At 47.8% G+C, this 23,473-nt stretch overlaps 3 protein-coding genes and 1 long non-coding RNA gene across 6 annotated transcripts in view; 2 read left to right on the top strand and 2 right to left on the bottom strand.

Moving 5' to 3' along the window:
- Positions 1-14,265, top strand: part of PUSL1 (pseudouridine synthase like 1) — a 68,075-nt gene extending 53,810 nt beyond the window's left edge. Inside the window, exon 9 of the mRNA XM_079987253.1 lies at positions 14,195-14,265. The gene's annotated coding sequence lies outside the window, so the exon portion shown is untranslated. The remainder of the gene's footprint in view (positions 1-14,194) is intronic.
- On the top strand, positions 134-9,862 carry LOC307222096 (lysophosphatidic acid receptor 6-like). 2 transcript variants are annotated; one of them, XR_013841607.1, is made up of 2 exons: positions 134-2,236; positions 9,725-9,847. XR_013841607.1 is itself a non-coding variant. In XM_079987182.1 (2 exons), exons 1-2 carry the CDS (start codon positions 164-166, stop codon positions 9,764-9,766), a joined length of 1,098 nt encoding a protein of 365 aa, XP_079843308.1. In that variant the 5' UTR covers positions 134-163; the 3' UTR covers positions 9,767-9,862. The 2 variants fall into 2 exon arrangements, 1 of the variants encoding a protein (XP_079843308.1); XM_079987182.1 differs by having other exon boundaries at positions 134-1,219; positions 9,725-9,862.
- INTS11 (integrator complex subunit 11) lies at positions 2,971-23,146 on the bottom strand. Of its 2 annotated transcripts, none has more exons than XM_079986996.1 (18): positions 23,029-23,146; positions 21,599-21,752; positions 20,550-20,647; positions 18,041-18,114; positions 17,035-17,263; positions 15,177-15,275; positions 15,041-15,075; positions 14,293-14,431; positions 13,824-13,888; positions 12,450-12,639; positions 11,732-11,815; positions 10,191-10,280; positions 9,855-10,017; positions 9,456-9,563; positions 6,582-6,643; positions 5,853-5,995; positions 4,760-4,889; positions 2,971-3,134 (listed from the first exon to the last, which is right to left on the bottom strand). In XM_079986996.1, the coding sequence occupies exons 2-18, from the start codon at positions 21,624-21,626 to the stop codon at positions 3,069-3,071; spliced, it is 1,803 nt and encodes a 600-aa protein (XP_079843122.1). In that variant the 5' UTR covers positions 21,627-21,752; positions 23,029-23,146; the 3' UTR covers positions 2,971-3,068. The 2 variants fall into 2 exon arrangements, with proteins under 2 accessions (XP_079843122.1, XP_079843123.1); XM_079986997.1 differs by lacking the exon at positions 23,029-23,146 and adding an exon at positions 22,769-22,900.
- LOC307222262 lies at positions 5,357-5,846 on the bottom strand. Its single transcript, XR_013841692.1, has 2 exons — positions 5,660-5,846; positions 5,357-5,629 (listed from the first exon to the last, which is right to left on the bottom strand). It is a non-coding gene; the product is annotated as an uncharacterized lncRNA (long non-coding RNA).
- Positions 23,147-23,473: the final 327 nt, after the last annotated feature.

Below are 23,473 nucleotides of genomic sequence, written 5' to 3'. Positions count from 1 at the left end.
GGGTCAGCTCTGCTCACAGGCAAAAAGCTTGCACATCTTTAGCCCACCACAAAGATCTCCTTAACTCCAGCTGCCCGCTAAAGACCCAAGGCTCTGACTTTGAACCGCGTACCACCTTGGGAAATGTGAAGGGAGACACTTCCACAGCTTAAAAAAGAGAAAGATGGATAACACAACTATCGTTGATGAGACCGTTGCCAACGCCAGTTTGGCAGAGTGCATCTTCCAAGCAGACTTTCAGTATTCCTTCTTCACGATTGTCTACAGTACGGTCTTTGTCCTGGGCCTCCTGGGGAATGGGGCCGCCCTGCACCTCCTGACCTGCCAGGCCATCAGCATGCCTCGCTCTTACGTCTACCTGGTTAACTTAGCCGTGGTGGACACCCTGTTTGTCTGCATCCTGCCTTTCAAGATCCATTACCACCTCAACCGGAACAACTGGATCTTTGGGGACATTGCCTGCCGGCTGACAGGGAGCATGTACTTCCTCAACATCTACCTCAGCATCGCCTTCTTCACCTGCATCTGCCTTGACCGCTACGTGGCCGTTTTGCACCCTTTTGTGTACATCCGGATCAAGGGCGCCCACTACGGGCTGGTGGCTGCGGTCCTCTGGGTGACGGCAGTGAGCATCGCCGCCCCGCTGGTCCTCGGGGGGCCCCTCAACTTCAACCGGAGCAATGCGACCGTCTGTTTCGAGAGTTTTGGGCTGGAGGAGTGGACCGGGCGCATGATGCCCTACAACGTCTGCGCGCTGATATTTGGCTTTGTGGTCCCTTTCGGGGTCATCCTGATCAGCTACCCTCTGATTGCCCGGCGCATCTCTCGCATCCCCCGCAGCGCCCGCAAGAGGAAGGCCTTGGGCACCATCTACCTCATCCTCTTCATCTGCGCCACCTGCTTCCTCCCATACCACCTCACCCACCTGCTGCACTTCCTCATGCGGGCTGGGCTGATCCAGGACTGCCGCTTTGCCCTTGTCATATACAGGATGCGCCGCATCACTCTGGCCTCGGTCAGCTTCAACTGCTGCCTGAACCCCATCTTGTACTACTTCACCTCAGCCAGCAGGCGGTGCCGCTGGAGACTTCCCTTCAGGATCAGGGCCACAAAAATCTACACCATCTGTGGTCGTCGAGGCGACACTTGCGCACCCGCCAACCTACGCATTGCCGGACCAAGGCGGGGGGAAAGGAGGCAGCAGGTTCAGATGATATCGGTGAGAAACCCAAGGACCTTTAACTGAAACTGTAGAGGGCTTTGTGCAGGAGGGGTTAGTGTTATGTATCCTTAAGATTTTTGAAAGGGGCTGCAGCAGGGTGGACCACATTTCCCCAGTGGCCACCTAGATTTTCTGCCACCCACCCAAGACCCCTGAGAGAGATTATTAGTAATGCCATGTTTCTGCAGGAGCACATAATGTGATACCAGATGCAGAATACATGCCCCATGATTTTATATTTTCAAAAAGGCACGTTTCTAGTCCTTTCGGCTGTGATGATACGCTTCCAAGTGGGTCAGCAATGTTGACTAAAATTGCAAAGGCCAGGCTGCTTTGGCTGCAGCTGAGTAAGGGTCTTGCCTTGGAACGGGGATCCTGTGCCACCCCCGCCCTGGCTGCTGCTCAACTGCACTTCCTAGCAGTCCTAGCAAGCCCTGCCCAGTGGAGCAGGGATGGGCAGGAGAGGTGTAGTTTGGCAATATCTGGAGGGCCAAAGTGCCCCACACCTGTCTTGCTCCTCTACCATGGGCTTTGCAAAATGAAAAAAGACACACTTTTTTACGCTTCCTTTGGATGGACAGGGCTTGGAGTTGGGTGTGTTTGCTTTTGAACATGGGCATATGTACCCACTTCTGTTTTTTTAGTATAGACCAGACATTAAACTGGTGAAGGCTGATCCATTAGGTTGAAATGAGGAACTGACACACACAGCTCAGTTTTCTCTCAGCCAGCCCCTACCTGCCTGAGAACATCTTCCTCCATAGTCTTGAATCCTTCTTGTGGGCTTCTCAGAAAAGGCAGCTAGTTGGCCACTGTGAGAACAGAATGCCAGGCTCTGATGGGCACTGGCCTGACTGGGCAGACTGCTATGGTGCCCCTGATCCTTTTTCCTTAAAGTGGAAGATGCCTGCGACAGAAGATGCCGCCTTCTCTGCCCGTGAAGCAGGCGCTCTACCATCAAACGGCACTCCCTTCCCCATCACAAGGCAAGAGCTCACAGAAATGAATCCGAAGGTGAGTAGGCTGGACGATGCTGTGTGATTCATTATCTGAAACCAGTATGGCATTCACATCGTGATACCCGTGTCAGACTTTTTGAACTGCCAGTACATCAGGCCTCCCCGGCTGCTGCCAGCTCAGTGCTCCTCGCCCCCTTGTGCTGTTAGCTGGGGAGCCATTATGTATTGGCAACTCAAATTGCCTTCACCTGTGGGCAGGATGCATTTTTCCTCCTGGAGCAATAACTGCCCTGGGAGGAAAGCAGCAGCCTGCAGGAGCTTTTGCATTGCGGCTTCCTTGAACTACTCAGCTTGGAGGAGAAGCCCCCCAGATGAGTGAGCACCGATGCTTCTCCTGCTTACGCACTGGAGAGACATCCAGGCCCCCCCCCACCAGCTGATCAGTTTAAGGAAGCCCCTGCTAGGACATGTATCTCGGCTGCTTCTTCCTCCCCTAAGTTGGGGAGGAAGAAATAGCTGAGATACATTCCAGACATTGTGGTATATCAGCATATCGTGGGTCTTTAGATGCTGATGTATCACAATGTTGAAAACCAGATATCGCCCAAGTGAGATGACTTGGGTGTGGAGCTAACAATCCTGGTAAACTGGCCTCCTTTAGAAAAACACACACACCCTGTTGGCATTCACTGTGAAGAGACTACTACCTATTTTTGTATTTTTTAAAAAAAGCCTACTACTTGGAGTTGTTACTGCAGATGCCACCTGTGACAATAAAGGCCACTAATATTAAATACTAAAACTCCTTGCGTTTTAATTTGTTAAAAACACACACAAACTTATTTACATTGTTCTTTACATGTTACAGGGTTTTAGCTCCTGGAGACTCATGCCGTGATTTGAGGCAGCGCCTTCTTCAGCAGGGAGGTCACGTAGCTACCCATTTCTTCATCCTGCAACCAAAATCCAATTTTTTTGGGGGGAAAATATTAGTAGAAGCAAAGGCTGTACATTCACACCATGATACCACTTTCAGACTTTTTGAGCTGGCGATACATCACAGCTCCCAGCACAATGCATCTCACTACTGTCTGCTTGCAGGCAGATGGGAGTGAGGTGCGCTGTGCTGGCAATGGCTGGGGAGCCACAATGTATCCCCAGCTCAAATTGCCTTGAGAGGCAGGTGGTTTAAGGAGACCTGCTGCTCTGCTGTAGGGGCTAGGCGACAGGTTTTCAACATCGTGATGTATCGCCATGGTTAGCGATAAACCACAATGTTGAAACAAGCTGTATCGCCATCGCCCCCTGCCGGAGTGAAACTGCTTTAGCTTTCACCTTTGCAGGCCAGGGCCAATGCAGCTGGTCTGAGCCTGCTGCTTAGCTGGGGGGCGAAAAGGCTCCTGTCCCCCAGCTGAGCAAGCCCAAATGTTGGCAGGGACCTTGAGGCTCCCTCTGCTGGCGTGGGGGATGGGTGAGCTACCTTGCTGGCTCCTCCTATCTTCCATGAACCAGGTGGCGGCAGCCAAGCACACAGCCTTTTCCTTGTGGGGTGGAAGCAAGGAGCCCCCACGCGGCGAGATGCAGGCTCTTTTAAACTTCTCCGTTGAGGGGTGCACAGCCATGCACCCCCCAATGGAGAAGAATGGAGCCTGCACCTCCCTCAGCTGTGATCCCGCTCCTGCTAGTGTACAAGGCAGGCTTGGTTGAAATTACTTGGCCAAGGCGAGGACAGTGGCACACTGCTCAGCCAAGCAGTTTAAAGAAGCGGAGGGAGGAACGTGCTGTATCACACATCGCCGATGAAGCTTGTTTCTCTCTCTGCACCTACGAGGGCAGAGTGGGATGGTGGTTTCACTTGGCGGCATATCACTAGTGAAACTATCATTGCTGTTTTCCCTCATACCAGTCCTCAGTGATGTATCGCCCAGGCCTACTCTGCTGAGGGGCGTACAGCTGCCCACACCTCGGCGGAGCAGTTTAACGGAGGGAGAAGCAAGCTGCCTTGTTCCTGGCCCCGCGAGGTGCTGGGGTGAAACTGCCTCAGCCTGCACAGCAAGAGCAGCAGCGGTTTCACCCTGCACCTCATAGGGCTGGGGCTAATGCAGTTTGCTCCTTCCTCCGTTCCAACACTGCGGTGTATCACCAGATTGCAGTGTTTGGTTGGTGATACATCGCAATGTTAGAAACCTGCCGTCGCCCAGCCCTAGAAGCCCGCTTGCCTTAAATTAAAAATACTGCCCCGCTATAACTTGCTGCATTCCTCCAGCTGTGTTGCAGAACCATTTTGTTTAGATGGGCTTAAGGAAATTCCAGGAGGGTCTGTCAACACCTCTGGGGCTGGAAAGCTTCTGCTTACAAAGGCTGCAGCCTGCAGGGATTGTCAAAGGGGTGCTCTCAAGATGCTGTTTACTCAAACTCCCTTCATCCCTTTGGCCATTAGCCCCACCTACTGGGGCTGTTGGGGTTCAGCAACATCTGGAGGGTCTCTGGGTCTGCTCTAGCCCCTTGCTAAGGTGGAAAGGGGCAAGGGACTCTGAAAGCCAGGAGTGTGATAACGTGTGTTAAAAAGAAACCTCACCTGATATGTCCACGACACCAGCAGAAGTTTAGTTGCAGGATCTTCTGATTGTACTGTAACCTGGATCAGGATGGACTCGACCATTATGGAGGTGTCAGAGAGGTGTTGAACAGAATAGTCCTTCAGGAAACTAGAGTGAGGGGGGTGACAACAATAACATGTTGTATATCACCACAAGCAGCTTCCTTTTCTCTCCTGGGGCAGCTGGCAGCTAGGAAAACAGATCCTAAAATGCATTTTGTGATTGATCTAACAATTTTGGGGGCAAAATATTACTTAACCTTTCAAATAACCTAGAATTATTGGTAACCTCTTCTGTACAAACAATGAGAGTTAGAAACTTAACTAGTTGATTTTTTTTTTTAATAAGCGTGTTAGAAACTAAGATCAAAGCAGCATGTCTGCACTAATCTACAACCTTGGTACATTGCACAGATTACAATACTGAGTGCAGAATTTTGGGAATGTGAGTTTTCACCTTTCTGCCAAAGAAAGCAAGCTCCTAATCTGAAAGGCTGGGAAGATGTATACGAAACTGTGCTCAGCAGCGAACATAGACAAATAAGGCGCAATTTTTCTTTCCTTTTCTTGCTGGGGGCTGGTAATATTCAGTATTCTCAGTAGGTGCTTGCTCTCCTCTTAACTAACTAAACCAAAATGCATAATGAATAATGCATGTTCAGATTACATAGTCTCTCGAAGAATTCCAACATTCCTAGCTGTGAGATCCGAATTCTCTGTTCCTAATGCAAGGACAGGACTAGAACAAATAATGAAAATGGTAAGAAAGCAAGATTTTGGCTCAACGGTGAAAGAAAAACTGCCCAATGAACAGAACTGCTCAGCAAGGGAACAGGCTGCCTCAGGAGGCTGTTGGCCAGGCTATCCTCCACTAGGCACACTAAGCAAGAGGTCCTGAATGAGATACCGCCAACTGACTGCTCAGTCAACCATTTTTTATTCAGACTAGGGCTCCTCCCTATCTTGTGGCCCCACCTCCCACCTTTCCAAGGACAGGTTTCAGGAAGCACAAGGCAGGCCTTGAGCCAAAGCATTCCTTCAAGCCATTTTGCACAGAGTCTGGTGTACCTACGTCTTCAGGTGGTTGTATAAACGAAGTCCTGTCTCATGCTCTTTGCGGGGGTCCTGGAAGTGGATGCGGCAGGTGAACCTCAGCTGGTGCTCCGCCAGGCCCAGCTCTTTGAGTGCTTGTTCGGGAGAGACCAGGCGGAAGCTCTGCCCAGAGAAGGAGGAAGGGAGAGATGTAATGCACAGGTTCTGCTTTTGGGCTCCCCCCTGAGGCATCTGGGCAGCCAGGGAAGAACACGCTGAACTACCTGGGCTGTCAGTCTGATCTAGCAGGCTCATCTTACTTTTTAGAGAGAGGCACAAGGCACAGATTTAACAATGTACTACATTTGGGGTGGCGGCGGTGAAGAATTCTACACAACAGGGAAACCTCATGATCTCAGTGGCAGCACCAGCATAAAAATATTGAAGAGGGCAGGCACATTTTAGGCTTCTGAAACATCATTTCACATTAATGCTCCCATCCTAAACATATAATTGTGGAAGTAAGCACTACTGATTTTAATGCATCTTAAACCTTATGTCAACTAAGCCTCCTTAAGAGTGCAATGTGGTGGTAACCTATATGTGAAAAGGGCCTTTCCTCCACGTAAACCATTGAGGGGTTCCAAGAATGGAGGTAGACTACTAGGCAGAGTTCAGGGCAGGTGGGGGACCTTTCTGCCAACCCCACCACAGGAGCCATTCTATCGGCCAGGAGTCCCGCCCACCCACCCAACCTGCCTCCACTTACATTGTCCTTGATGATCAAGGTCCCATGCATGAGCTTTGGCCTCTTAGAGTCTGGCAAGGGGCCTGGATATTGGAAACAAAGAGAAGAGAAAAAAGGCAGTCAGCAACCATTCAATATTTCCCCACCACCTCCAGTTATTCCTTGTCGTGTACGTCACCAGGCCCTACAGTCATTCATTTATTTACAGGGACAGGAAAGGGACCACAGCCACCCATTCTGAAGCACCCCTCTGCAAACAGGAAACTCACACCACAATCAAAAGCCTCTGCGTGTGTTACTCTGAGGTGCTAAATTACTCTACTCTTACTGCAGTGGTACAATTTTAGCGTCACATTTTCCTTCCTGGGTTCTAATGTCAGAAGAACTGCTAGTCCCAGAAGATGTCACAGGGTGTTACTGCAATCAGCCAGCGATACCAGCTTAATTTACAGCTGGTAGCAAAAGAAGATGGTGCCATGGGGCTAGCTGGGCACTGCTAGTAGCATGGCTCCAAGTGCCTCTGTCTCTACCACCAAGGAGGGCCAGACGCTTGCTATTTCTAATCCCACTACACAACCGAAGCCATTTCAATTAAAAAAAAATTAAGTTAGTGTAGTTCAAGAGTAAGGTTCTAGTCCTCATGGACTGCAGAGATGAGTTCTGAAAGAACACCAACTGCCTGTAGGCCTCTGGGTGTCTCAAATACAGCACCACCCAAAAGAGGAGAGAGAAAGGTTTGGCTGGGAAGGCTGGGGCAGAGGGGAATGGTCTCCTTCAACATACATGGAGGCAGCCTAAGCAATTTGGGCACTTCCACAAGAACAGAAAAAAGAGGGACAGGTTGGTGTCAGAACTCGAGAAGAGGACCTGTGTGGCATTGTAGAAAGGAGTTGTATGCAGTGCAAGATTATTTTTCATACTTGCACTCTCGACCACTAGCTTCACATCTGATGACAACATGGGACTTACCCAAGTAAAACTGAATTACACTAGGATTACTAGCAGGATAGGGCCCATCTGCTGAGGGGTGGGGAAACTTTGGCACTACAGATGTTGCTGAACTACAACTCCCGGCTCCAGCAAGCAGATGGCCAGAAGAGGGAAGTTCTTCTCCCTCCCTCATAGCACTAGAACTCAGACATCCAACAAAATGGAACATCGGAAGATTCAGGGCAGACTAATGGACTTGTTCACACAGGGCATAGTTAAACTATGGAAGACTCTTCAGCAGGAGGCAGCGATGACCACCAACTTGGATGGTTCTGAAAGAGGATTAGGGAAATTCACAGAGGACAAGGCCACTGCTGGAACCAGCCACACTGGCTGTGTTCTACCTCCATTGGCAGAGGCAATATGCCTCCAAATATTAGTGGCTGAGAATTGCAGGAGGGGAGAGTGGTGTTGCGCACATGTCCAGCTTGCAAGCTTCCCGTTGGGCATCTGGTTGGCCCCTGTGAGAACAGGATGCTGGACTAGATGGGCCATTGGCCTGATCCAGCAGGGCACTTAGTAGTTCAGCAACACGTGGTAGGGCCAAAGGTCCCCACCCCAAGCCAGACACACATTGACTCAACACCGTATATGGAATAGAAATATCTGATCACAACATGGAAAGCCCAACATACGCAGGCTTGATAAATGGCTCTCTTGATCACCTGCATGGCTTTGCTTTCTTTGGCTTTGCCATTTTGGTGGTGGCCCCAACCATCTTCCAGCAGCCACATGAAAACATATCAGGCCTACACGCAGCAGTGCTTGTAGGTATCTTCCCAAACCAGTATCCATACAGCAGGGATGAGAAACCTCTGGGGCAAGGGATCAAATGCAGCCCTCCAGGCATTTCTTCCTAAATATTAGGAAGAACTTCCTGACAGTAAGAGCTGTTCGACAGTGGAATTTGCTGCCAAGGAGTGTGGTGGAGTCTCCTTCTTTGGAGGTCTTTAAGCAGAGGCTTGACAACCACATGTCAGGAGTGCTCTGATGGTGTTTCCTGCTTGGCAGGGGGTTGGACTCGATGGCCCTTGTGGTCTCTTCCAACTCTATGATTCTATGATTCTATGATTCTATTCTAGGTTTGATGAGGCCCTAAACTACTGACATCCAGCTGTCCTTTGTGAACAACAAATTGTCACTTTTGTGTGTTGAATATATGCTATATGTTAATTTATGGACCTAACAGGTATCTAAAGCCATTTGCACATAACAAATATGTATTTTATCAAAGTAAATGTTGAACCGAATACAGTTAAGAAGAAGTATATTAATAGTGATGGGGGGGGAGAGAGTGGGGCCCTAAGCTATAGCTTGTTTAGCTTATACGTAAATCCGGCACTGCCTCTAGGCCTCTCTTAACTGACCTTTGGGCTCCTCCCAGGCCACACCCCTCACAAACCCACCTTTGCAACCTCTTGTTTTTGCCAGGATGGGGGATAAAGAAGGGCATTTGAGGGTGTATCTAAAAGAGGACGCTATGACAACTCTCATTTTAAATACCCCTACTATATGTAGGCTATAGAAGCTGTGATATATTGCTGAGGGGGACAGGAGAAGAGAAGAGGAAAGCAAGTCTTCAACCACCAGTTATGTCTATGCCTCATCCAGAAAGTACAGCCAGAGACATTTTGGCAAATTTAAAAAATCCACCTGGACAGAAATTTTACCCCTGAAAAAGAGGATGTGTCCTGGAAAAAGAGGACACATGGCAACCCTAGCTAGCCTACTACGCAAAGGGAGGGTTCAAATCTGCTGCTAGGCCCACTTGTGTCTCTTACCCCACCCCTGCCCCAGAAGGACGTGGTCCTTGGGCTGAACCCTGCTGTACAGATTTGTAAATATGTTTAATAAATAATATTCCTTTAAAAATGATAGAGATGAGTTGTGCACCCAGGACTTTACCTATGGTGAGCTCCCTCTTCAGCAGCCCAAGCGAAACGTCCACAGGGATGTTGGGGTTGGTGTGAACCGTCACTGTCTCCCCGTTGGCAGGCATGTGGCAGGTGACATCTGCAAGAAAACTTAGCCGGTCAACTGCTGCAAGTTCACTTTTTCCTAGAGAGGTAACCCAAGGTCACGCCCACCCCATGCAACTAAAGCACACCACTTCCCCCCTAAAGACTCCATAACAAAGAGCAATTCCCTGAATGGGTCTTTCTTTCTTTCGACAGAGAAGGGAAATGATTTTCTGGAGCTGTTCAGAGAACACATGAGAACCTCGGGAGGTGAAGCAACAAGCATGGGGAAAGGCCGCGGGTCCCTCCGTGGGGAGAGTCACAAGACAGTGGGAAGGCTACGTACGGAACTCCTGCTCAATCTTTTGCTTCAGGAACTCCATCTTCTTCGCCTCCCCATGAACTAGGAGGACGTTCCGCGGCTCCGCTTGGCGGATGAGCTGCATGATGCCCTTGGCATCCGCATGGGCGCTGAAGGACATGTACTCCACTTGCATCTTCACTTCCAGCTGGAGGCCAGAAAGACACGTACAGGGAATGACGGCAGCTGCCTCAGAATGTATTCTTACTGCACATCCCTTCAGATCCTCCCTCCCTCCCTTTCCTTTCAATCAAATAAAGTGGAGGGGCAGCTCCAATCTGCCACAGCGGAAGGTCCCTCCTGTGAAACATTTCCACTCACAATCTGCCTTCCTTCCATTTCCAGCTTCCGCTGACCGCCCAAGATTTTATGGCCGACAGTTCCTTGCACACAATATCCTGGCATGATTACCTGGGAGACAGAATCCAGAAGGAAATTGTGCTTGTTACAGGAGCGACAAAATGGGTGTGGGGTTATTGGGGGGGGGGGTACCTAAGCACAACCAGTGTGATGTAATGATTAGAGTGTCGAGCTATGACCTGGGAGACCAGGGTTCAAATCCCTTCTCAGCCATGAAGATCAAAGTGGTATATAAATGTAAAAAATAAAATAATAAACAGTATCTGTATGCTTCTTGAGAGGCAGATTCTCCAATAACTTACTATGATTATTATTACAACTAGGAAAGTAGGAAGCTGCCTTATACCAAGTCCAATCTAAGGTTCATCTAGCTCAGTATTACCTACACTGACCAGCAGCAGCTCTCCAGGAGTTAATTATAAAAAGGAACACACCAGGACTTCTGTCCTTCCTAAAGGGCTACCGACAAAATTCATACGAAAAATATATTTGAGAACGATGCACCTGGTCTGTTCTTAGAATTACTGAAATTTCCACCCACAAATTCTCTCTTAGCAAGCTGTCATTCCAGATAAATCACAAATTTCTGGTACTTAAAAAATAAAAAAAAACCCAAACCAGAAGGATTGCTTTGGGGTGTGTCAAACTAAGCCCTACTGAAACCAGATCAAATTAGTAGACTTAAGCGAGTCATATCCACTAAGTAGACCTAAATGAGTCATGTCCACTATGTTCAATTCTGCTCTCTGAGCAGGAGCAGAATTGCCTGAAAAGCAGGAAAGTTTTGTTTGCTTCTTTTAAACATGGAGGAGTGTGTGAAAAATGGCACGCACAAAACTATGCTGGTATGGACCTGCAGGTGTCCGCATCTAGGAGACACTTTATGTATTAGATTATTAGACATGCCTCTTCAGGTGTTGGTTGGAAGTGTACGCTTAGAAAAGCATCTTCACAAGCACACAGGTACTGCACAGGCACAAGTGTCCAGGCAGCCTTGGCCAACCTGGTGCCCTCCAGATGTTCTGGGCTGCAATTCTAGAATGGAATGTTTTGGCTGGGGCTGGAGGGCACCAGGTTGGCAAAAGGATGCATTAGGGAACCAAGACTGACTGCATCACTTTCTTCAGTGAACACAGAGGATGTCCAGCTCTGGCTGCCATCACTCAAAGAAACTAAAGGATATTGCAGAGTTCTCATGATGCTGGGGTGTCAATGACTATCGGACTTTGAAAAGCTGATATCACTGGGTCAAATTCATCAATGTTGTTGAATTAATTAAACAAAACAGTGTTAATTGGGCTTAGAATCAATGTGCAATTAATCTTTCCTAGTGGGTTGTGCACACCACTATTCTGAATAATGCTTTTCATAGGGCAGTGAGCACTGGGCATGAGTTTATGGAACCAAGGGGGTTATGGCGCCCAAAAGCTTGGGAATCCAGACTTAAACCACGGCCATGAGGAGGAGGAGCAGACCTTTATCTGTCAAGAGTGTTTTCGTACCATGTTCTTCTCATTGCCAGCCCATTTTTTGAAGATCTGGAGGGACTGCCCAGCATGAAGCATTCCTGGTGTGGCAAACACAACCTTAGGAAGAGAAAAGGGAAAGCGGGTTCTTATCTAATCCAAGATGGCATTTTCAGGAAGGTTCAAAATGGAACCCGAGTGACTTGGTCCTGACCCACCGTCACCTGCCTGGTTCACTCCCTACAAGCGCATCTTCCAGCCATGCACTGCTGACCCTTTCAGATAGCCACTTAAAGGGTGGCTATCTGGCAGACCACTGGGGCAGGAAGAAAAAGCAGGGGCGAGGGGGGGGGAGGCCCACGTCATCGTTCATGAAATTGTACCGTGGTGGTGTAAGGCACAGGTGAGCAAGCTGTGGACCTCAGCAGAAAAAGGAGGGGGTGGAAACAGAAAAAGGCATGTCAGAGAGAGAGAGAGAGAGAGAGAGAGAACAGGGTATGTATCTGTGTGTGAGAGTGAGAGAGAAGGAGTGGCCAACCCACTATTTTCCTCTGATTATGCCTACCACTGTCTGCAGCCTCTGAAAGATTACTCCAAGAGAATGCAGTTCTCTACATTAAAAAGGTTAACTGCCCCTGTCATAAGCAGCCCTGAACAATGTATTTGTACTAGAAGGCCGGGGTATAAATACTTAAATGATTAAATCGAGCCCGCCCCCCGTCACACACACACACGCCCCTCCCTCCGCACGTACCATTGGCCCTGGGTTGTCAGCGAAGGCCCGGTCAAAGGCCTTGATGTGCTTGAACTCAAACATGTTCCTCTGGACAAACGTCTTCCGGATCTTCTGGTTGGTCCACGTGATGAAGAGCTTGTAATAGTGGTTGGCCTTCTCCGTCAGCCCCGTCGAGAAGTAGATGGGAGCCTTCAAGTTCATTCGTTCCCTTGGGAGGTAATGACAGTGGTGGCGGTGAAAAAAAAAAGATCCATTTAGCCACCCTCTATAAACAGCTCTCTGGCTTCTGAAGTCTTGGCCTGTAACTCTCATTCATTTCGCAGCATAGTTTCATCATGACAAGGGATAGTGATTCGAGGTTGGTTTGCTTTAAAAAAACAACAACTGAAAACTTGACATTCTCAGGAAGCTGAAAACAGCACTTGTGACCACACTGGTTGCACATTATGGTAAGCTACGGTTTGATGGTTTACCAGGAATGCACAGGCCACTGCTGCTGTGCTCCTCTCCTGCTGATGAGTAGGAGCAAATAGCCATGAACCGTGGCTTAGTGTTATTTCCGAACCAGAGATCGCAACTTCTTTCAGAGGGCGAATTGCTTTGTGTGATACAAACTCCAATCCCTGATTTGGATGGAATGCCGAGCACCGTAGTTTGTTGCTTTTGCTCACTAGCACGGAGCTATTGCTGTGTTCACGTAAATCATTCATAGAATTGCAGAGTTAGAAGAGATTCCCAAAGGTCAGCCAGGCCAATCCCCTACAATGCAGGGGGTGTCCAAGCTCTGCTTAAAAACCTCCAAGGAATGAGAATCCATCACTATGGCTTACAGTGGGGAGGGGAGGACATCAAGGCTGGGGGCTGTTTGTGGCCCTCCAGGCCTCTCTTATCTGGCCCTTGGAACGCTCCACAGGCCATGCCGCCTCACCGCAGGACACCCCCCCCCACTAGTTCTCCTTAACACCTGGCTGGAATGTGCCCTTGAATTCTGATCATGCCCCCTGCTTGCCTGGATGGTGTGAGCTGGGCTTGAATGTGTGTAGAAACAAGCCTACAGTACAAAGGTAACATTTGCACTTGTTGCTCTGCCCACGTTTTGCCTCTGTCCCCACCCACCACTTGCATGTGGCCCCTGGAAAGCTGCCCAGAAGGGAATGTGGACCTCGGGTTGAAAAGGGTTCCCGCTCCTGGCTCACCGGGACGTGTAATTTGCACTGCTGCCAGGATCGCAACTTGCTCACAAGCCCAGGAAAGGACAGAAGGGAGCATAAAGATGACAATGAGATATTGGGCGGGCGGGAGAGATTTCATTCTTCAACAAGCAAGGAGCCCCTCAGGCATTGAGGCAGCAAGTCGTTTTTTAAATGAGATGAAAGAGGCTTGTCTCCTTACCAGAAAGTCTCCAATAAAATGCAGAGCTCCTGAGCCCGTCCAAGAGCGAATACGGGGATAAGGACCTTTGGGAGAGAAAACAAAGGGTTCACAGTTGGGAAATGGCAGCTGCAAACTATCCCCTGCTTGCCCAGGGAGATACACCTGACACCAACCTCCTCTATTTTAGGCACCTGGCAAGGACATGGTCTTTTGGCCCAGAATTTGAAGGATGGCTCCCTTAACAGGGTGAGGCCTTTAAATCCTGCCTTGTAGCTGTGTTTTTAGACTTGGTTGTTCTTAAGTCGCTTTGGGTCACTCTGGCTAAACAAAGCAGCTAACAAATTACAAACAGGATACAGATGGTAACAATTGGGAAATGTCTCTTTCAGGGGAAGTTTGCCTGCTATGACCGATCTGCTAACTGGAAAACTTCAGCCAGGGTGTCTCAGAGGAGCCTAGAAGCCGATAGGCAGGCTGGTTGTCTTACCTTCCCGCCTCTTTCGATGGCTTCATGGACCTTCTTCAGGAAGTCCCTCTCCCTGCAGCGCTTAGAGTCTCGAATGGTTGTGGCGTAAGTGGACTCGGAAATGAGCAGGTCAGGGCGGCATTTGTCGATCCAGGCAGCTCTAAGGACAAAGCACAGGTTCACCACCACGACAGAGGAACACACCAGGTGAAGAGCTCAAATAAAATGCCTCCCCACCCCCTGTAAATCCTGCTCTGCTGATCCTGATTGTTATTAGTCATTTATACCACTTACTTGCCAGTGTGGTGTAGTGGTTGAATGTTGGACTAGGACCTGGGAGACCAGGGTTCAAATCCCCACTCAGTCATCAAGTTCTCTGGGCATGACCTAGAGCCAGTCACTGCCTCTCAGCCTACCTCACAGGGTTGTTGAAGGATAAAATGGGGAGGGCCACAAATACCACATGGAACATGGAAAGGTTATGTGGGAAGAGCTTCAAAACTCTTCTAAGACCCTCCAATATTTTACGGTTGATTTATATAAAAAACACACATTAAAAACTGCCAAGAAATTTAAAGCATTCAAATTTTGAACGCTGGAGGTCAAAACACAAACAAACTGGACTACGGTTTTCCAAAATTTTTAGTTTCTGATCAAGTTGCCCAAGCCTTCCCCACCGGCCACTTGGACAAATAGAAATGAATGAGTGTCATAAAATGTCATTTGAGAAAGAGCAAATCTTAGTGCCTTGGTGTTCTCCCACACTTACCCTAAATGCCTGTCTGGAGTCATGTTGTAGTCACCCTAATTTGAGAAAGGGAGGGGAAACATTTTCAGTGCATCACAAGTAACTTGAACACGTTCAGCTGAAAAGACAGTATATGTAGATTCAGCCAGGCACTTACAGTGTAAACGACAGACTCGCAGCCGACTTTAATCTGGAACATGGCTGCCCCAAGCACATGCCCTGCGTAATACGCCTTGATCTCCAACTCGTCATCCACCTGCATAAAAAAAAGGGCAAGTGTTGTGGCATAACAGTAAAACGTCTGCTTTGCCTGCAAAAGATCCTGGGTTCAATCGACAGAATTTCCTGATAGGACTAGGAGACAATCCTGCCTGAAATCCTTGGAGAGTTGCTGCCAGCCAGTGCAAGCAATGCTGAGCCAGGGGGAACAATGCATTCCTTCCTGTGTAAAATGACAAGCTGCCGTGGGTGCAGAATGCAGTGGAGGAAGGTGGTTCACAGCAGGGGACACTTCTGTTAAGACATCAGCACTGGCTGCCCACAGGCGACAAAGATCTTGTAATGATATGCAAAGTCCTGAGCAATATGGGCCCAGGATACTTTAAGGAACCACCCGAGTTCTTACTCAGGTCTTAGCTTGATCACTCAGAAGAGCATGGTTATAGTCGACCCCCTTGCCTCAACCAGAACTCAGATGTTTAGTGTTACTGGTCCCATACTGCAGAATGCTCTTCCAGCAGAGATGCAGCAGGCACTCTCACTAGATTTCCAGGCTTCTCTCAAAGACCTTTTCATGCCGACAGGCCCACACAGCTGTTTAATTTTTCAGCAGCTCATTTTCATTTAGTATCATTTTTACGATGGAGTCATTCTACATATCAAGCAATCCAACTTTTTTACCTCATGCCATCCAATTTTCTTAATATTTTGTACACTTGTTGAATGAGCAAAACTAAGTTTAAATCTAAAATTTTAGCTTTTTATGTCATCCTGTTTTTGAGTTATGAGGGTTTGAAATTTCAAAATAATTAACAATTTTGGCCTTGTTGGACCACACACAAACCTTAGAAGGTCAGCCCAGCCCAGCATCGAAATACGTCAAAGCTAAAAACACTAATCTCTTCGGAACTTCATGGGCTTTAATATGATAGGTCCCAAGATGGACTTACTTTAAATTTTAAATTTGTTACAAAATTTTAAATTTTAAAAAGTGATTAAAATTATTCAAAAAATATGTAAGATCTACCTGCAAAATTTCATCTCGGGATCTCAATGGGATCACAAAATTATTTTGTACATAGGTGTCTGCCTTATTGGGTTCTATTTAGGATAAAGGGGTCTTCTTGGAGTAAAATATAACAGAATAAACAAGACTTCAAACAAACTTCTTATCATCATCATCATCATCATCATCATCATCATTATTTCTACCCCACCCATCTGGCTGGGTTTCCCCTGCCACTGGGCAGCTTCCAACAAAAGATTAAAAACACATTAATGCATCAGTCATTAAAAACTTCCCTTCTCATGTTCATGAGATGAAGTACAAACAATAATTCTTTCAAAGTGTTAATTCTATAATGCAACAGCAAGCAATCTCTCTACTTTGGAACACATTTTTAAAAGAAAAGCCTGACTAGCTTTCCAGATACCTTTTAACTGCACAACTTTCTAACAAAATGCCTGAAGTAACTGAAGCTGGGGGGGCCAGGAAAGGAAATTCTCTGTGGTGGCCCCCAGGCTGTAGAACTCCCTCCCCGCAGAGGAGTGTGCCTGGCACCTTCATTGCAAATGCTGATGGTGCCCCTTTACCCTGATGACCTATTTTTAGGACCAACCTTACTTCAGTGACTGTAAGTTGTTTTAAACGACTTTTAATATTGTGGTTTAATTGTTGTGCCCACTACTGAGACCTTAGAGTGAAAGGCAGGTAATTAATGAGAATAATAAGGATTAATAATACAATTATAATAACCAGGCATGAGTCCCCATCTCCCAAGGCTGGCTCCCCCTACCTGCACTGTCTGATGAAGGTGGACAGCCACCACTTTCTTCATGCAATCTTTGATCATCTGGGAGGTGAAGAAGTTGGTCTCCCCTTTCTTGTCCACAGTGATTTTCCGGAAGTCCTCAAGGAGGATGGGGCAGATGGCCTTCGTTGGGTGGGTCATGTAAATGGGCCCATCGTAGCCAACCATCTCGCTGAAGTACGGAAGGGCCCCACAGTGGTCCAAATGGAAGTGGCTGCAAAGAGTCAGGGCAAAATTCAAGGTGGCTTTTGATCCCCGCTAAGCAAGAATGGGCCTCAACAGCTCAACAGTAGTTGCAAAACTTTTTTTTTTTTTAACCTGAACTTCATATACAGTGGTACCTCGGGTTAAGAACTTAATTCGTTTTGGAGGTCTGTTCTTAACCTGAAACTGTTCTTAACCTGAAGCACCACTTTAGCTAATGGGGCCTCCCGCTGCTACCACACCACCAGCACGATTTCAGTTCTCATCCTGAAGCAAAGTTCTTAACCCGAGGTACTATTTCTGAGTTAGCGGAGTCTGTAACTTGAAGCGTCTGTAACCTGAAGTGTCTGCAACCTGAGGTACCACTGTACAACTACTTGTATGTGTCTTAAAAGTTACATTTAACTTACTACATTATTAGGTGCCTAATTTACCCGTTGACGTGAAACCCCCTCCCCCCAAAAATGCCTAAAACTAATCAGGACCTATTCCACTCCCAGCAACTCCTTAAGATCGTAAATGCTTATTTTGAATTCATTCATATATATCTGCTTTTAATTTTAGCTTGCTCAAGTTAACAACCTTTACAAACCATGGAGAGTTGGTTCAAAACCCTTGCTCAGGATTCCCGTCACTGCAACTTCAAATTGTGCAGCTTGATAGGATAGATACTCATAACTCATCAGGTAATAGGTGAATCATGATGCCCTGAAACAGCTTTGCGTGTTGCAGCACAAAGCAAGTTAACAGTGTACATGTCACTAGACAAAACAAAGGTGGTACCCACCTGATGATGACACAGTCCAGGAAGTCAGTCAGCCTTCCATTCTGAGTGATGTAGGAGAAGTCAGGAAATCGCCTCTGCAAAACACAAGTTTTGGTGTTCCGTAATGGTGGGGCTTACACTAGCTGGCATGCCCAGGAAGTGCCCATGTGTGCACAGAATACCCAAAGATTTCTGCTTCTTCAGAACCCACCCAGACTTCAAGATCAATTTTGGAGGCCCTCCTTGAAGGTTCCAAGATCATTCGTTCATTCTTAAAAAGGTAAAGGGACCCCTGACCATTAGGTCCAGTCGTGACCGACTCTGGGGTTGCGGCGCTCATCTGGCTTTATTGGCTGAGGGAGCCGGCGTACAGCTTCCGGGTCATGTGGCCAGCATGACTAAGCCGCTTCTGGAGAACCAGAGCAGCGCACGGAAATGCCGTTTCCCTTCCCGCCGGAGGGGTACCTATTTATCTACTTGCACTTTGACATGCTTTCAAACTGCTAGGTTGGCAGGAGCAGGGACCGAGCAACGGGAACTCACCCCATCACAGGGATTCGAACCGCCGACCTTCTGGTCGGCAAGTCCTAGGCTCTGTGGTTTAACCCACAGCGCCACCCGCAGCCAATAAACTCTAGGATCAATTATATTCCTCCACTGCAGGATTTATCACTATTATTATTTATTAAATTTCTATACCACCCTTCATCTGAAGACCAAAGGGCAATTTGCAATATAAAAACAAAGAAACGTACAGTATAAAAGCAAACAGAAGGAGGTTGGACTACATGACCCTCAGGGTCCCTTCCAATTCTCTGATTCTATATTTGTGAGCAGAAGAGGCAGGGCTTTTTCAGCGGTGGCTCCCAAAGTGTGTTAACTCCCTTCCTAGGGATATAGAGTTGGCCCTACTCAGTTCTGGCTTTCAAAAACACACTTTAGAAGCCATTTTATTCCAAACTGCTTTCAGCTGAGATGGTTTCTTGTTGATGTTTTTTCCAGCTGTGGCCTTGGGCTGCTAGGGGATGATTTAATTCACTATTTGACTTCCTTCCTCTTCCCTCTTATTTTCTATTGTCGATATCAGGTTGTGAGCTTACAGGCATGGACTGCCTTGTGCTTCAATTGTGTGTCTGCTTTAAACCACTTAGAAGCATTTTGCTCTGGTAAGAATCATTTAAGTTTTGTGAAATAAATGAATCACCTCTGTACAGCACCTAAAACATTTTATATTGCCTATCACCCAATCCTAAAAACAAACAAATACAAACAAACCAGGGGACAGGGATTCAAATCTGCAACCTTCTGCAGGCAAAGCAAGTGTTCTTCCATGTAACATTCAGCAAAGTTCCAGTTCCCACTGTTCGTTTTTGCCCAATAAGGTCTGGGGCTGCAAGGGAGAATTCTTTGCTTGCATGCGCCACCCCTTCCAAGTTAAGGGGGGGCACTCTCCCTGAAGTCACCAAGTGGAGTGTACAGACCAAAACAGAACAGTAATCTCCAGGGAGCTATCCTGCTTTGACTATGGAGTGCTGCTCACACCTCTCTCTATAGCAAGGCTAAGAGCCCTTTTCAGTCCAAGGACCCCATTCCCTTCTGGGCAACCTTGCAAGGGCTACATGCCAGGGGTGGGCGGGTGCCAGAGGCAAAAGGGGGCACAGCGACAAACTATATTATTTGGCTGTGAGTCCTGGAATACCTGCTCCCTGTCCTGCAGGCTTTTTTTCCACCTGGCATGGGACAGTGGGGCCCTGGTTGACTCCAGTTTAGGGAGTTTTGTGGGAGGAGTGTTGCTGCTGGGTGTTGTTGGCGGGGGTTTTTTTGGGGGGTTGTATCCTTATTTTAGATTTTTGTGGAAATTGTTGACTTTGGTTGTGTATTTTTTTAAAATGTCTTATTTATTATTTAGAATTACAGTGGTACCTCAGGTTAAGTACTTAATTCGTTCCGGAGGTCCGTACTTAACCTGGAACTGTTCTTAACCTGAAGCACCACTTTAGCTAATGGGGCCTCCTGCTGCCGTCACACCGCCAGAGCACGATTTCTGTTCTCATCCTGAAGAGAAGTTCTTAACCTGAAGCACTATTTCTGGGTTAGCAGAATCTGTAACCTGAAGCGTATGTAACCTGAGGTACCACTGTATTTTGGTTCTGTTCTACTGTAGTTATGTATTTTTTCCCATGTTGGAAGGGGCCTGGAGCATGGTTTGAATGCTGGATAGGTGGCATGCAAATAAAATTATGTATGCATATGTTTTTCCTTGCTTCCGTAGGCTACTTTCTGCACACACTGACATGACCCCCTCTATCTACCATCCAGGCAAGCAAGAGTTCAAGGGCAGATTCTACCCATGGAAAAACACTCAAGTAGAGTGTGAAGCAGGACCAGTGAGGCCTGGAGGGCAACATCTGACCACTCCTGCTCTACAACTTTCCCACACTCTAAGCTAAACCCTCCATATACACTTTGGAGCAATGCCAAGTCAAATCTGAAACGGCCACCTAGGCCAAGGCCTGCCCATCACACTTACATCATCATTATAGCCCATGTGCATCCCACAATCCAACATGACGTTTTTCCCTGCAATGGACACGAGGATGCAGCTCCGGCCCACATCTTGGCCAGCTCCTGAAAAGGCAAAACAGAAAAAGATGTGAGTTGAATGGCCTTCAGTCTTAACAAAGGTGCTGCATTTCTGCAAGGTCACATAGCACATCTTTGGTGGCCATGTCCACCTATGTAGGACTTCTGGGGCTCAGATCCACTAAGAACTTTGTTCAAATAAGTCTGAATCTCCTTTCTTGTAACTTGAAGCCATTGTTTTGGGTCCTGGCCTCCAGAGCAGGAAAAACAAGCTTGCTACAGCCCCCATGTGACAGCCCTTGAGATATTTGAAGATAGTTATATCTCTCCAGTCTCTTCCTTACCAGGCTAAACATACCCAATGCCCTCATCTGCACACATTACAGCTTGAGAATATCCTTCTTAAATTGTGGTGCCCAGAACTGGACACAATACTTCAGGTGTAGGCTGACCAAGGCACCATACAGACTGGTACTATTACTTCCTTTGATCAGGACCCAGCATAGGCAAACTCAGCCATCCAGATGTTTTGGGACTACAATTCCCACCATCCCTGACCACTGGTCCTCTTAGCTAGGGATGATAGGAGTTGTAGTCCCAAAACATCTGGAGGGTCAAGTTTGTCTATACCTGATCAGGACACAGCAGCCTAGAGTAGCACTAGCTTTTTTGCTGCTACATCACATGTTAAGCCTGTGGTCTACTACGACCCCTAGATCCTTTTCGTATTTGTTGATTGCCACTCAGCAATCTGTAGTTCAGAAACGGAACTCTAGAAAATTTACACTTATGTGATGAAAAGTGGAGGGACCCACATTCCCCATGCCTGATCAATACCACCTAGAATCACTGTCAGTACACCTACCATTCCTAAAAATGGAGCTCAGTGCCTCAACTTGGGCAGACTGAGGACCCTAAACTCCAAGAACGCACCCCTCCATTTTTCTTTTCTCTTTCCTCTTGGAAAAAACAAGCGCCAACATTTTTGTTACTCACCCAAGGGAGTGACTTTTATTTCAGGCATCTTTAAACAGCTCGGGTTAAACCTCCAAAGTCCAGCTGCAATGGGAGCCGTTTCAGAGATCCCATAAGTGTTCCCCAATGGTGTCGCAGCTTCAGAATCTTATGCAGAAGATTAATTCAAGATGTCCTGAAGGATAACAAAGAAATTTATACAGTGGCAGTGCTGCTGCTATAACTCACCTCAGACCAAGCCATTACCCGGCATTGGGTCCTGGCCCACCTGCTAAAGACCAATGCTCTATGCCCGCAGGTGCACTGGGTTCCTCTATGCCAGGGCTTTACCAACCTGGCTCCCTCCAGATTACAGAACCATAGAATCGTAGCGTTGGAAAGGGTCACAAGGGTCAGCCCCATCTTTCTCCCAACATGGGATTTGAACCTATGACCCTCGGTTTAAGAGTTATGCTCTACTAACTGAGATATCAACCCTCCTTTCAAAATCATGCCCTTCCATATGTTTCAGGCCCTCATTAGCCCCACATAGGGTTTCAGCCAGGAGATTCTAGCTGGAGGTGCTGGGGATTTCATTTATTTTTATACGTTTATTAAATTTGCATACCGCCCTTCGCCCAAAGATCTCGGGGCAGTTCACAGAATAAAAGCTGAACTTGGGACCTTCCGCATGGAAAGCAGGTGCCCTTATCAACTTCAGAGGCATGCAAGGGTACAGCACTCCGAAAACACTGGAAGGCTTTTGTTAAGCACCATAAACTGTAACCAGTGCCCGATTTACATATAAGCTAAACAAGCTATAGCTTAGGGCCCCACTCTCTTGGGGGCCCCCAAAAAATTTAAAGGGGAACAACAACTGGATGTACATTTCCAAAAAAATACACATTTTGTTATGTGCAAATACCTATTAGGTCTATAAATTACCATATAGCATATATTCAACACAAAAAAACAGTGGCAATTTGTTGCTGACACAGGACAGCTGGACATATAAAGGGCCCCATTACCTTCAGTAGCTTAGGCCCTCATCAAACCTAAATCCGGCCCTGACCGTAACAAGCCACCTTTGGAGATTATTTACAATTGTGCCACGCTCGAGCTTCCACTTGCTATTTTTAATAAAGCACCTTTTCCACCTACACAACCCCGCGCGTGCCTAGTTATTTGTTTTACTCCTGCTTGCTCGTTCACCCGTGTACCCGCTTCCTTCGAGGAGCTCCAAGTGGCCTCCACGGGCCTTCCCAGCTTCTCCTCACAACCCCGAAGGGGAGGCCAGGCGGAGGGCGAGCGACCCGCCTCCTCTTCTCACGCAGGAACGCGCTTCTTCCGCGTGGCGTTTCTGTACCCCCCCCGCCGGAACACCCCGACCCCGGTTTCCCTGTCTCCATGGCAACAGGAGTCGCCACCCCACCCTCCACCCCCGCTTGCCGCCACTTTCTTTGCAAACTCACCTGGCCGGTCGCGCCTACAAACGCCGAACGCAGCCCTGGGGCGAGGGGCGCATGCGCAAGGCGGTCGCACTCAGCTGCCTTCAACCTGCGCCAAGCTGGCATATAGACTTTTTTTTTTTAACCAAAAAGTGCAGAGTGACGCACTCAACAGTCAACTTCCGAGGTAGAAAGTACATAGTCTCATAGAGTTGGACGTGAATGTCCCCCCTCAGAAGAGCCCTTAACCTCATTTAAGGAGTTACAGGCTAGCGCATGAAACGTTAGGTCAGAAGTTTTGGGTCCGTGTTAAAGTTCACAGACGAGCGCCGAGAGCCTGCGACTCTATACTTTTTTTTTATCTCTACGGAACGCACGGGCTTGGGACTGGCGCGCATGCGCCTTGGCTGGACCACGCGGGAAGTTTACCTCCGTCCCTGCGCGCCTGAATGTTACGGAAGCGTAGGTT

Source organism: Podarcis cretensis (assembly GCF_951804945.1).
Source record: "Podarcis cretensis genome assembly, chromosome: 8".
NCBI classification, from domain to species: domain Eukaryota; kingdom Metazoa; phylum Chordata; class Lepidosauria; order Squamata; family Lacertidae; genus Podarcis; species Podarcis cretensis.
This window is presented reverse-complemented; position numbering and strand designations above follow the sequence as displayed.

Bases quoted from the DNA above. Each gene is read 5' to 3' on its own strand.
- LOC307222096 (XM_079987182.1), top strand. From the start codon at position 164: ATGGATAACACAACTATCGTTGATGAGACCGTTGCCAACGCCAGTTTG. The intron at 1,220-9,724 runs GTGAGAAACCCA...TTCTTTCGACAG, and splicing joins AGCAGGTTCAGATGATATCG to AGAAGGGAAATGATTTTCTG.
- INTS11 (XM_079986996.1), bottom strand. From the start codon at position 21,626: ATGCCTGAAATAAAAGTCACTCCCTTGG. The intron at 17,264-18,040 runs GTGGGTACCACC...GACTCTTTGCAG, and splicing joins CTGGACTGTGTCATCATCAG to CCACTTCCATTTGGACCACT. The intron at 6,644-9,455 runs GTAAAGTCCTGG...TCCAATATCCAG, and splicing joins GAAGAGGGAGCTCACCATAG to GCCCCTTGCCAGACTCTAAG.